This window comes from Zalophus californianus, chromosome 1 (assembly GCF_009762305.2).
Source record: "Zalophus californianus isolate mZalCal1 chromosome 1, mZalCal1.pri.v2, whole genome shotgun sequence".
NCBI classification, from domain to species: Eukaryota; Metazoa; Chordata; class Mammalia; order Carnivora; family Otariidae; genus Zalophus; species Zalophus californianus.
The window spans coordinates 185480880-185493662 of record NC_045595.1 but is presented as its reverse complement, the minus strand read 5'-3'; the positions used below and the strand labels follow the sequence as shown (position 1 = coordinate 185493662).

Here is a 12783-nt window from a genome sequence, read left to right as displayed (position 1 = left end):
AATTCCCAGTTCTTTAATTCTTTGATGTCTTCAACACTTTAACTCGTCAATTCTAGAATATAAGCACTTTGAGGATAAGGATCATATTCTAAGGCTTCTGGTATCCCTGCGTGTAGAACAATATCTTATAAATATTACAGGAATGGTCAATATCTGTGAATAGACTAATTTCAGAAGAAGGAGATACTTGTGTAATGAAGTGATTCTTTTTTACCTTTATTCAAATAGCAAAACCAAATTGGGAAACCATATTTTTCTTTAAAAAAACATTAAAATATCATGAAAAATCTATTTTCCTATGCAAATATATGGGCTATAGGATTATTATGTACAACATTTAGGAAGTGTCTACTAATAAGTTTTCTTTTCCTTACATTTGATAGAGTGCTTTTCTCCTTTCCCCATTGTGTGTTGAAAAATGCTTTAAAAATAGAAAAAAATTAAAAACTGTGGCTTCTGTCTGGCTCTGAGCAATCCACCAGATTTTCCCTTTGATATCTTTTTCTTTGTCAATGGTTGATATTTATACACTTTCTTTCCTTTTAAATTATAGCTCCTCCACAGTTTGTGGTTAGGCCAAGAGATCAGATTGTTGCTCAAGGTCGAACAGTGACATTTCCCTGTGAAACTAAAGGAAACCCACAGCCAGCTGTTTTTTGGCAAAAAGAAGGCAGCCAGGTGAGTGTGAACTTTGACTGCTTTTCTGAAATCTCTGAACTCTGTCTCTGGTGCTCCTCAAAGTTTGTCTCGCCTTTCCTGTTATCGGTGTTGAATTTATTTTATTTCTAAAAAAGAGAACAATTAATTCTAAAATAAGTGAGAGTTGGATGTTCTATATAATGTTCTTTATTTTCCAGTATTAATGTCCAAAATTCTGTATTTTACATAGAATAAATACAACTCAGTGTAACTAAATTATCTTAAAGAGCATAATCAAAACCTCTGTAGCTATTTAAAATCTCTGAACAGAAAAATAATTTTACTTCCTTGCAGCAAGCTACATTGGGATTATCAAATGAATTTGTACAGATAAAGTGTTTAGAATATCTTAGGCATATGTAAACAAGTCAAACAATATCTCCATTATCAATCTACCTAGAAACCAATTGCAATCCCTGTACATAGAGAGATATTATAAATGCCTTTTCTTTATCATTAACTTAAGGATACTTCCATTTAAGAGTGGGAGAAGTATTTACTTCCATCATCCCTTCTGGATTCGTTCATAGTGGGGTTAGATAGCACATTATCACACATTATATATCAGAAGGAAATAACACATTATATACCAGAAAGAATTAGCATTTGCCTGGTCTTTGCTGTGCCCTTATTTGTCCACTCATGGCCTCTCTGGGTAGCATGGCCTTTCTGGGTAGCATGGCCTTTCAGACTCTGTTCAAAGTCAATTGGATATGCTATTTTTTTTTCCACTTAGTGTCAAAACTTGAACAAGCACTTAGCCTCTAAGTTCTCAGGCAATGAATGGAATTTCCAGCTTAAACCAAAAACTGTTCTTTGCCTAAGAACTTATCAGTGCATTCCTGAAGGACCTAGAGATATTTTTGTTGTAGACTTCCCAGAACCATCTTTAAGGAGGCATACAGTTCTCAGGAAAAGACCTCAGCACCCTCTGTTGTTAGTCCAAATTCTGGAAGAATTTCATGATTAAGAGTCCCAGGAAATCTAGAAACTTTACCAGAGATGGGAAATTTTTTAGACTATATTAAAAGAATCTGTTGATCAGAATTTATGTATGATTGTCTGGGTAGAGAGGCATCAAGAAGTTTCCCTTAGTCCTCATCTTCATAATTCTGCTCAGGCCAGGGCTGCCAGGACCTGAGGTCTCCCACTACCCAGACACTGATGTAATGCCCAGCACCAAGGAGAGGCTCAATACCATTCTGGTCACCCCTGCCCAAGACCCACACAGTGCCTGAGAAAGCTGGGATGGGTGAACGCTGGAGAGCCCTGGTAGCTCGACAAGATTTTTTCTCTTGCCTGTAGCTCTTTCCCTCCACCCACCCTGGTGGCTTTGGGATCCATCAAAGTTACTCCCTCAAGCCACTGATAGTAAATGTCATGTTATGCTTATATTACTTACTTATCAATTTTATAAATATAATGATATAAAGCAGTTTGATTGTTGCAAATTTACACTTTAAATCCATGTATTGACTCAAATTCCATCATCCCATATCTCATTGTTATATAAATACTGCTGTATCATGTGTAAATCACCTGCCCTCAAATAACTCTAGGTTGACATAAGATATTGCATAACATGTGTATTGGTCCTGTGGCCCAATAAGCATGGTATTTTAAATATGCTACATTCTGCTTTAATGGCTTTTAAAGATAATCAAATAGCTTAAAATATTTTTTCTTTTTTCTTTTTTTTTTTAACAAAGTGGCAGGTAATTCCAGAGATATTAATCTCTGAAAAAAATTCCAGTTTGGTAACTTGATTTGATTATAATCTTAGGTCTGATTTTCTTTCCTTCATCTATCTCCCTTGCATCAGAGCAAAAGACGGAGAGAGAGAGAGAGAGAGAGAGAGAGACTGTGAATGAGAACAAAAGAGAATTGCCTGAGCAAATTGTAAAGTTTCAAATTATGAATTGGAATATTAGGAAAAATAAATTAGTCTTACTGTCTCCAATATCCAGTTTTTACAGTGATCTATGACTCTCCATCCGTAGAGAGTTAAGAGCCTGGACTTAATGGTCCATATTCCTCAATATGTGCTGATAATGCCAATTAGCACTAATAGGATACCTAGGCACTTCAAGGCAAGAAGAGCTTTGTAGAATTCCTGGGTTTTGCTTGTAATCCATTTTCTTGTGCCTATATCACACAAGCAGGGAATAAAGATGATGGGTTAACCTCAATCATATGCCATTTTCCATGTCAACGAATCATTTAGAAGGTGGACTGATATTACATTGTAGAGGAAGAGATCCCAGAGAGAATTAAGCCCATCTGATGTATTAGTGCTATGTAAATTAGTATTCTAATGGCTAATTGTAGGAAAGTGCATACTTTGAGTTATTGTATCATTTTCAAGTGGCTTTAAAATTTAGACCCTTCTCTTTTAGATGGTTTATTTCAGTAATATATTTGGATTCCATGAGAGAATTAGCTTGTTCTCAAATTGTTTCATGTGCATGAAAATGTCTAGCCTTATATAGTAATACAAGTTTTATAGGAGGGCAATAGCATTTTGAAATTATATTCCTGACATGCTCACAAACATCACTTCTTTTAGAAAGGGTTTAATAACATGGTAATGTTTATGTAAAGTGGGCTTATAGTGTCACACTCAAATCTAATAAAGTGGACATCCATCATGTTGCAATAAAGAGAAGAGCTTCTAATTAAAGTAGGACATCATTCGCAGGATTAAAGTCATTTAGCGTAATTGAAAAGTGTTAATACCCTATTTTATCCTCTTCCATTGGTATTACTTCAAGGGTAAAAACATTTTAAGGTGAAAATGTGTCTTATGCCTTTAATTGAATGTTATTACCTCCTGATTGTAACGTATTGAAACTGTTTAATTACAAACCTGGAAAATTAATTACTATGTCGAGAAACAGATCCCAGAGGGTTATAATGTTCTTTTTTGTAAGTAAATACAACATAAAAATTGATATGGTCTTATTTATAATCCAACTTGGAAACATACCTCAATATGATTTGTTATACCCAAATGTTTTTCTTAATTGAACAACAGTAAAGCGGCATAGGTCATCCAAGTTAACATTACTGCTCTCATATAGGAACTTCTAAAATTTTATGTTTAGGCTGCTCGTGTTTAATGTGAGATGTATAGTAAAGTAAAATAATTTTTCATAGAAAAGTCATATTTGAAATTCTTTAAGGGCACATGCATGCTTCAGAAACATTCTGCACCTTTTTATTTTCAATGATTTGCTTCATCTTGCTTAGATGGTAGTATATATATCTAGATCCTTTCAAAGCTATTACAATCTGCAGAAATTGTATAGCAGGAGTAGATTTCGCTGTCTCTCTCTGTCAGTCCCAGCCACACACTTTTGAATATCTTCATAAGAAATTCGGGTAATTACATCAAGTATTCAGAATGATTAGTGGAAATTCTATTTTGCATTCCTTAGTAATGTGCAGTTTATAAAGTACAAGCATAGTTAATGTTACATTCACATTATCACAATATGTGATGAGTCACATGAGCATTGTTATGCCCATTTTACAGATGAGGAAGCCATGTTTCAAAGATACTAAGTAACTGGAAGTAAGTAAGGGAGAAAGTAAAGGGTTAAGATAAAGATCTATGGTTTTTATTTTTTTATTATTTTTTAAAGATTTTATTTATTTATTTGAGAGAAAGAGTGTATGCATGTGCTCACAAGTGCAGAGGGACAGAGGGAGAGAGAGAAGCAGACTCCCCGACGAGCAGGGAGCCCCACGTGGGGCTTGCTCCAAGGACCGCAAGATCATAACCTGAGTAGAAGGCAGAAGCTTAACCCAATGAACCACCCAGGTGCCCCAAGATTCAGGGTTTTTTGATGATTATTCCTTCAGACTAGAGCATGATGACTTCTTAAAGCATATTATTTTTCCGTGATTTGGAAAAGGTTTCCCACTGAGACTCCCTATATGACATTTAATCATTTCAACACCATATTTTTAGAATGAATGTATTTTCCAACCATATTCCAGTAATTGTAATAGCTAGTGTTAATATATTTTTCCTTCTGAGTGGGAAAAGGTATTGATGAGATTGTGTTTCTTCCACAGAACTTGCTTTTCCCAAATCAACCCCAGCAACCCAACAGTAGATGTTCTGTTTCGCCAACCGGAGACCTCACGATTACCAACATTCAGCGCTCGGATGCGGGTTACTATATCTGCCAGGCCCTAACTGTGGCGGGAAGCATTTTAGCAAAAGCTCAACTAGAAGTTACTGATGGTGCGATATTATTATTAGATTTGTTTTAGGAAAATAATAATTTTTATTTCAAGATCCATATTAACCAAGTGAAATTTTCTGAGTTGCTAAACATGTAAATGAATGCTTATCTTCTAAGTTTGAATCTAGGTAAAATATCATTTTTAATAGTCTCTAATTCTACATGTACTGTCCCAAAAAAGAATATCAAAGATTATCTATTTTATTTTTAAAAATAGGGTGATTCTTTATTTTAAATAAATGACATCACACTCCCAGTGTATAGATATGTCATCTGTATATTTTTTAGTCTTATGCTGACATGATTGCTTCTAATGGATATTAATAATATTATCTCATTAGAGGAGGAAGAGATATCATCTTTAATATTATCAGTGGAAACAGAGATGAGTTCTTGGTTAGCTAATCACATTATGACATCCTATGACTTTTTAATTATTCATTCACTAAGTTAAATTAATTAAATACCTTCCAAACTACTGATGGATGCTGAACTTTTTTTTTTTTATTTACACATTATGTACTATAAATCGTAGCTGAGGCACCTACATTTATAGTGATTGTTGAAAAGGATGTAAGGATCTTCATAATCTGTTTTTATTTCCCCCAAGAGCTTATTTGTCACATTTGATAGGTAGGGAACTTTAGATATTTTGTGAGCTTCTGAGTATGAATTTAAGCCCTGTTCTTTGATGTCTTAAACTAAAAATTCTCTCTTGTTCTCCTATATTTGTGAGGTTTGTGGGGCTTTTATTTTCCCCTGATGCTGGTTTCTGAGATATAAAAACTTTGTTTTGTCACCTCTCTGATTCTCTTCCTTCTCTGCTCATGAAATTTGATTCACTTTTATACAATTCAAATTTACATGTAGATTAAATGGTAATTTAAAATTAATAGAAATGAAATATTTTTTAATGTCTGTCTATGGCATTGCCTGATTCAGCACCATGTCAAGAATAGAAATAAATGGAACAGACAAACATTGGTTGCAGGAACATTCAGTTGTTAATGGCCAAACCTGGTGATGTTGCAGAAATTTACTGCCATGGAACTGAAACAAGTCAGGTTCAAGGGCAACAGTGCTAAGAAATTCTTTAGATGGGCAAGATCTTTGTTCCTTCATACCTATGTATCTTTTAAAAGAAATAGAAGATAATTATTCATCTTTCTTAAGTCCTTATGCAAAATTTACACCATTAGCAAAAATGTCCAGGTACATACACTGGGAAAAGAAGATATTCTGGCCATAGCCTAAGTTGTTTTCTATATACAAGAATAAAACATTCTAAGTATAATGATGAAGACCTCTACTATAATCTAGTTGCTTATATTATTTTACAAAGGACAGACTCTAAAATGTTTCTAAATAAAGAAATTGTTATGGGAAAAGGCAAACCATATTTGTAGAAAACAAAATTTATGAATTAGAAAAGCCAGATGATATCACAGATACTCAGGGTCATTTCTGATGAAATGAAAAGGAACTTTTGTTTTTTAGAACTTGTGTTGGTTGATGACATAATCTCACAAAACAAAACAGTAGTTATTCTAGCTTAGAATAGTAGTTAAAACTAAAAAAGTGAATACAAATTTAAACCTGATGAGTGAGATGACTGTGAACAGTTTGCTACAACTAGCTTGAATATTAATTCCTACATTGATTTTTACTTAAGTAAGCAATCACAAAGTCAAGATCCTTTTACAAAAACATTGAACGAAGGTTATAGAGTTATTGATTTTGACAATAAAGAACTGTAACTTCAAGACCTAACCACACACACAGACACACATTATTATTACAAATAACTCTTTCTAAATACTAACTTGCTACATTGGCTGATGCCTTGAGCATCTATTCATAGTTTTGAATTTTTCAGATTGGTTAACAATTTAATGGTACGTGAGCTATCATTTTCATTTGGAACATTTTTTGGAGGGTGTGACCCAGGGCAATTTAGAGCCAATTGAAATTCCAAGGTAGAATAAAAAACGTATGTCATATTCAGAGAAATAAGCAAAACATCTATAATAGTGTTTATGTTTCTACATTTTTACACTTACACTCCTTTCTTGGAGGTATTTTTAACTCAAGTGTTCATATAAGATGAGATTGCTAATGGTGATGAAATGTTCTGTTGAGTGATAATTTTACTGATTATAGATTGAATGAAGATGCTTCAATATACTTGAATTTCAAAATATCCTTTTAGAAGATTTTCTCATTAATTCATTGGCACTGTTCATTTCTTCCTTTCTTCTGCTCTTTTTCTCTCAGAAAATTAGAAAATTGTAATGAGAATTCTGAGTACAGCCAATAACATCTAAAAGTACTAGAGAGAAGAAATGTATTTATATATTATGTTGACAGTAAATGTCACACCATGGTCTTCTATGAATGGTTTATTGAGGATTTATAATGCATAGTTAAAGAAAACCATGGAATTGGTCACAGATCACTGGAAACCCTAAATGTTCATTTAACCTTTGACCTCAGTGTCATGGAAACCTGTGGTCATCTTTCACCCATAACATGTTTGAAACTGAAAATTCCTTCTGGCCAGGAGATTTTCAATTACTTTATTGATTAAATTCATTAAAAAGACATTGAGCTACTCATTTGAGCAATAAAAAGGAAAGAGACTAATCAGATGTCCTTGGCTATATCTAATGATTTCAGGGATATAAAAATAAAAACAAGTTATAAGAAGTTACCCAAATTCTGTAGAGATATTTAATTTGAAACAAAGCAGTAAGAATATTTAAAATTGAATAAATAGATTCTACTCTAGTAATGCAGACCCATTTTTCTCATTGAATTTAGAATTATTCATGTTTTGTGAATTGGCCCTTCATTTAGTTTGGATATCTATTTGTGCAGTATGTGTCAGAATTAATATAACATTGTATTTTCACATTTTCTGAAGTTTATTTTATTTACTTCTAAAATGAAGAATTTGATCAAGAAAATCATGAAAGAAGTAGTTCTAATTTTGTTTGTAAATAATACACAAACAAAATTTTATTTTTTTAGTTTTTTATAAGGTTTTACATATGTATATAGACACACATACATACACACATTTTAATACATATTTTGATGTAGTAGGTTTAGGTTGACTGGAAGTCCACTGTGTCTTAACATGCACATGCAATGGCTCTATTTCATAACTTCTATTTTAAATTAAAATTGGTTGGCTTTCTCATGGTAGGCTGTAAAGGGGCTGCTCAGCTGAATGTGTTTCCCTCAAAACCACAAATTCTAATAATAAAGATGATGCATATAGATTGGGAAACAGATAACCTGGTGGACAAAGAAGATTAGAGTGTTAATGAGCAAAATGACATTTTGATAATGTACATTGTAACACAACATGACGTTCTTTATAGACACTTTCTCCTCACAGTTGCTTAACAATCATTAAAATCCACAGTTGTTTTTCCTTTCTGTGAAAGTTTTATATTTATATATGATATACATATTTTTCGTAATTATATATAAATATAAATAAGCATAAATATTTTCGGTAATTAACCAAAATCCATGCTGACGTTTATGGAACTGTCTCTTAACAGAGCCTTCCTTGGACCTGAACTTGTCAGTTTTGTTACGAAGTGTTCTTCTAATGAATTCTGGATGAAACTTTGCACCCAAATGGCTCCATATTTCCATCACCCATTTAAATAATACTAAAATTCTGATATATTTCCTAAATCATTATGAAATACTTCCAAAGGCACTGAAGATACTGCCATGAAACAATATTTGATTAAAAAAAACACTGAACTAGAAGTTTATGAAATTGTGGAAATTTTACCCAGATGAACACAGGAGTTGATATATATATAAACAGTGATTTTACATGAAAACAGTTATTTGTCATACCATAAATAGAGTTTAACTAGATTACTGCTTAATTCTGAGGACTGGTTAAATCCTATCATCCAGATTATAATACTGTAATGTAAGGCCCAGTGTCATAATCTTGGAAGTAAAATGTTTATATCTAATAATTTAACATCAACCAATATTTCATAGTCTCTATATATAGCAAGGTGCTTTGAAGGGTGAAATTATATATTATACATATATTTATAATAAAAGCAAAAATGAAAATTGTTTCCACCCATATGACACTCTACAAGTTTTCTTAAATATGCATATAAGAGATAAGCGTACATTTTGTGAATAACTGCCATGAACTTTCCATATTTTTATTTTTATTTTAATATGATGAAGACTTTCAACAATACTATAATGTCAGAATTTATTATTGCCATCTACTGTAGGTAATTCAGAGTAAGTTATAAACAACAGTATGTCCTCAGTAAATATGCTGTATATATAGTATGTATAAATGATAGATACATAATGGACATAGAATATGCAGAATAAATTATAAGTAATATGTATGGGATATACACCTAATAGTATGATATAACTTCTGAGAAGTTAAAATATACTGAAAATATCCTTATCCTTTAGTTTTGACAGATAGACCTCCACCCATAATTCTACAAGGCCCAGCCAACCAAACACTAGCAGTAGATGGTACAGCATTACTGAAATGTAAAGCTACTGGTGATCCTCTTCCTGTAATTAGCTGGTTAAAGGAGGGATTCACTTTCCTGGGTAGAGATCCAAGAGCAACTATACAAGAACAAGGAACATTGCAGATTAAGAATTTACGGGTAAGTAACGCTTGACTTGTATTTGGATCTTCATTTCAACTTAAGTATTGCCCTCGGGAAAAATTGCTTTGTGAACTTAAAATCTTCCATACTAGCACAGTTGCTATACCTTTTATTATAGGCCATGTTATTTCTTATTTTATTTCTTATTTCAAATTCATCATTTGATGAATTGATATTAGAAGGTCCTTATGTTAATATAAGATCATAACAGACTTAGAAACCTTTTGTTCTTTCATTCCAACTCATATGTATTCAATTGATAAAGCTAAAAATCTTAAACACATGAAGTTAATGATAGTAATGGGATATTTAAAGTCATTTGAAAGTGTCAAATGCTTCTGATTTACTGTCATGAACAAAGGATGTTTGTAAGAAATGTGTATAAGTTAGCTTGGCCAACTTATTATGTGAAAAAAACCAAAGACATAAGATTGCATAGAAGGTAGGTTTGGCTAGTTGGTCGAAAATCTTACATTTTAGGTTAAGTTGCTGTGGAGTTTAGATTTAAACCTGTGGGCAAGGACAAATCATCGCTGTTCTTTTAATAGAAGATGGCGACCATTCCTACCAATTTAACAAATTAAACTTACTTCAGAAGTAACTCAAATGCCATTTCTGAATATTGTATTAGCTATCTATTGCGATTTAACAATATTAACAAACACTTAGAGACTTAAAACAACATACATTTATTATCTTATAGTTTCTGTGGGGTTAGGAGCCTGGGTGTGACTTAGTTGGGTCTTCCACTTCTGGGTCTCACAAGGGGACAATCACATATCAGGTTTGTGGTCTCATCTGAAGATTGACTGGGGATAGATTTGCTTCTGAGCAACATGATTGCTGGCAGCAATCAGTTCCTTATGGCTGTCATACTGATTACCTCAGCATCTTGTTTGCTGTTGCTGAAGGTTGCCTTTAGTTACTTGCCATATTGATATTCCCATTATGACTACTTGCTTCCTCAAAGTCAATGAGGAAGGGAGTCTCCTGGCAAGACAAGGATTACAATCTTATATAACAGAATCACAAATGGGGCATCCTGTCACCCTTGCCTTATTCTGTTGACCAGATGCAAGTCAACAGATCCCACACACATTCAAGGTGAGGGATTGATTACACAAGGTGTGAATACCAGATAAGGACTGCCTGCCCTCTATGAGTATATTCACTTCATTCAACAAAACGTACAGAGCCTCCCCTCCCTGTGGCAATCACTATGGTAAAACTGAAGAGTTTGCTAGAATAGTCAAAAGATTGGGAATGAGAGCCAGAATTAAGATGACTGATATAGTACATGAAGAAAAATTAATCAAAAATGATTTGGTGGAAGAACAATTAGTAGAATCTGGTATCTAGGTAGAAATAGGGAGCCAAGATAAAAAACAAACAAACAAAACAACAGAAAAACAATGTTGAATTTTCCTATCTGGAAGCTAGGGAAGAAGCTAAAATATTTTTCATTACATATATATTCAACTGATTACAACATGAATTATTTCTTCTCTTAAAATACAAATATATTTACAATGACATGTTTATTTAGTATTTACCAGCGTGTCACCCAGACATTTACAAAAAAGGAAGGACTTTTTGTAATATGTACATGCACACTCAAAGCACACAAACCTTCGTTAATTTGTATATTTGTTAATAAAATTAATATATAATGTTTTCATTTTAATTTTGAGACATAGGCATTAATTATTGCTTTAAGTAGAAAAAAATGCTGTCAAATTCAGTTAAAAGACAAATAAATTAATACAGATTTTAGCCTGTCTCTTTATTGATTCTAAATTAATTGTTAACTTTCTTTGAACAAATGAGAGTTATTAAAAAATTAATGCCAACTCTCCTTGAGTAAACACTTTCAGCTCTGTCTTTGGGCTAAAGGCAGACTTGGGCCATGAAAGTTAATGCATTTTCACTGTACCACTGAATTAAAGGGTGTGCTTGAATAGTAAAGATCCCCAGTAGTGTTTGAAAGAAACAATTAAAGGTGGGTGCTTGATGATGTCAAACAAACTTCGACCCCTGTGTCAGGCTTCTGAGTCATCTCTCTGAGATGCAAGCTCCTGGGGGCTTGTCTGCAGCCAACCACACAAGGAGAAAAACAGGTGATGGAGTGTGCCAGCACATTAATCTCTTTTTAAAGCACTTGGTTAAGGATAAAAGGAGAAGGAATGAAGGGAGATGAAGCACTCATGACCCGAAAAGAAATTATTTAAAGTTAAAGGAATAAGAATGAATGTAGTCATGATGATGGTGATTGAAGAGTGAGTTTTAGCAATGATATTTCAGCTTTTGATGTGGCTTTTGATAAACTCCAGTATGAAAATGTTGTTCTTTTTCTGTAAGGTGACTGTCTTTAAAGGGATATAAAAATGTATTTTTACACTACTTCACTCATATAGTCAAGAGAGGGTTTCTGTAAGTCATATTCCTTTGTGTCTCACTATTACTTTCCTTCTTCTTTTTTCTTTTTTGGTACTTAGTGCAATGGGGGGGGGATAATGGGACGAACACTCTGTTCTCATAGTCCAGCTAATTGGTAACTGAATCTGTATCTTTTGAGAAGTAGAATATTCCAATACTCATTAAAACCTACCTACCACCGCTAATGTCAGACTGTGTCTCTACACAATGACAAGGAGATGCAGTTAAGAAGCATTACCTACATACCCTTCTTTCAGCATTTGCACATGATAACAAGTGCTACATTTTAGTTCAACAGCTATAATAAAATGCAAATTCTTTACTCTTTCACAGACCATATTCAAATGAACGTCACATTAAAATCCAACCTTGGCTCATTATATTTAGTTTGTGAGTGATGCTTCCTAAATGGAGAGATTTCTAATGACTATAATGCATGCACAGCCACGTTTCAAAGAATGGCTCTTTTTACAATGGCTATCCCCTATCATCCCGTGTATAATAAAAGACAATTGTATGAAGATAATATGGCAGAGAACGATGTGCCAGAGCAGTTTGAAACTCAAGTTAAAATACATAATGACATTTAAAATCAATTAAAATGGTGGCACAGTAGGAACATCCATGCACTAATGATTTACCTGATAATCAGTTGTGGAAGGTTGAGTCATCCGTACCCTTAGACTTTGGACCCAACAGATATT

At 33.3% G+C, this 12783-nt stretch overlaps 1 protein-coding gene across 16 annotated transcripts in view; it reads left to right on the top strand.

Moving 5' to 3' along the window:
• ROBO2 (roundabout guidance receptor 2) overlaps positions 1-12783 on the top strand; it is a 1647790-nt gene that overhangs the window by 1538112 nt on the left and 96895 nt on the right. For all 16 annotated transcript variants that reach the window (XM_027585566.2, XM_027585562.2, XM_035727383.1 and 13 more), the window contains 3 exons: positions 554-678; positions 4780-4951; positions 9435-9640. In XM_027585566.2, the coding sequence (XP_027441367.1) occupies positions 554-678; positions 4780-4951; positions 9435-9640 (503 nt within the window). The remainder of the gene's footprint in view (positions 1-553; positions 679-4779; positions 4952-9434; positions 9641-12783) is intronic.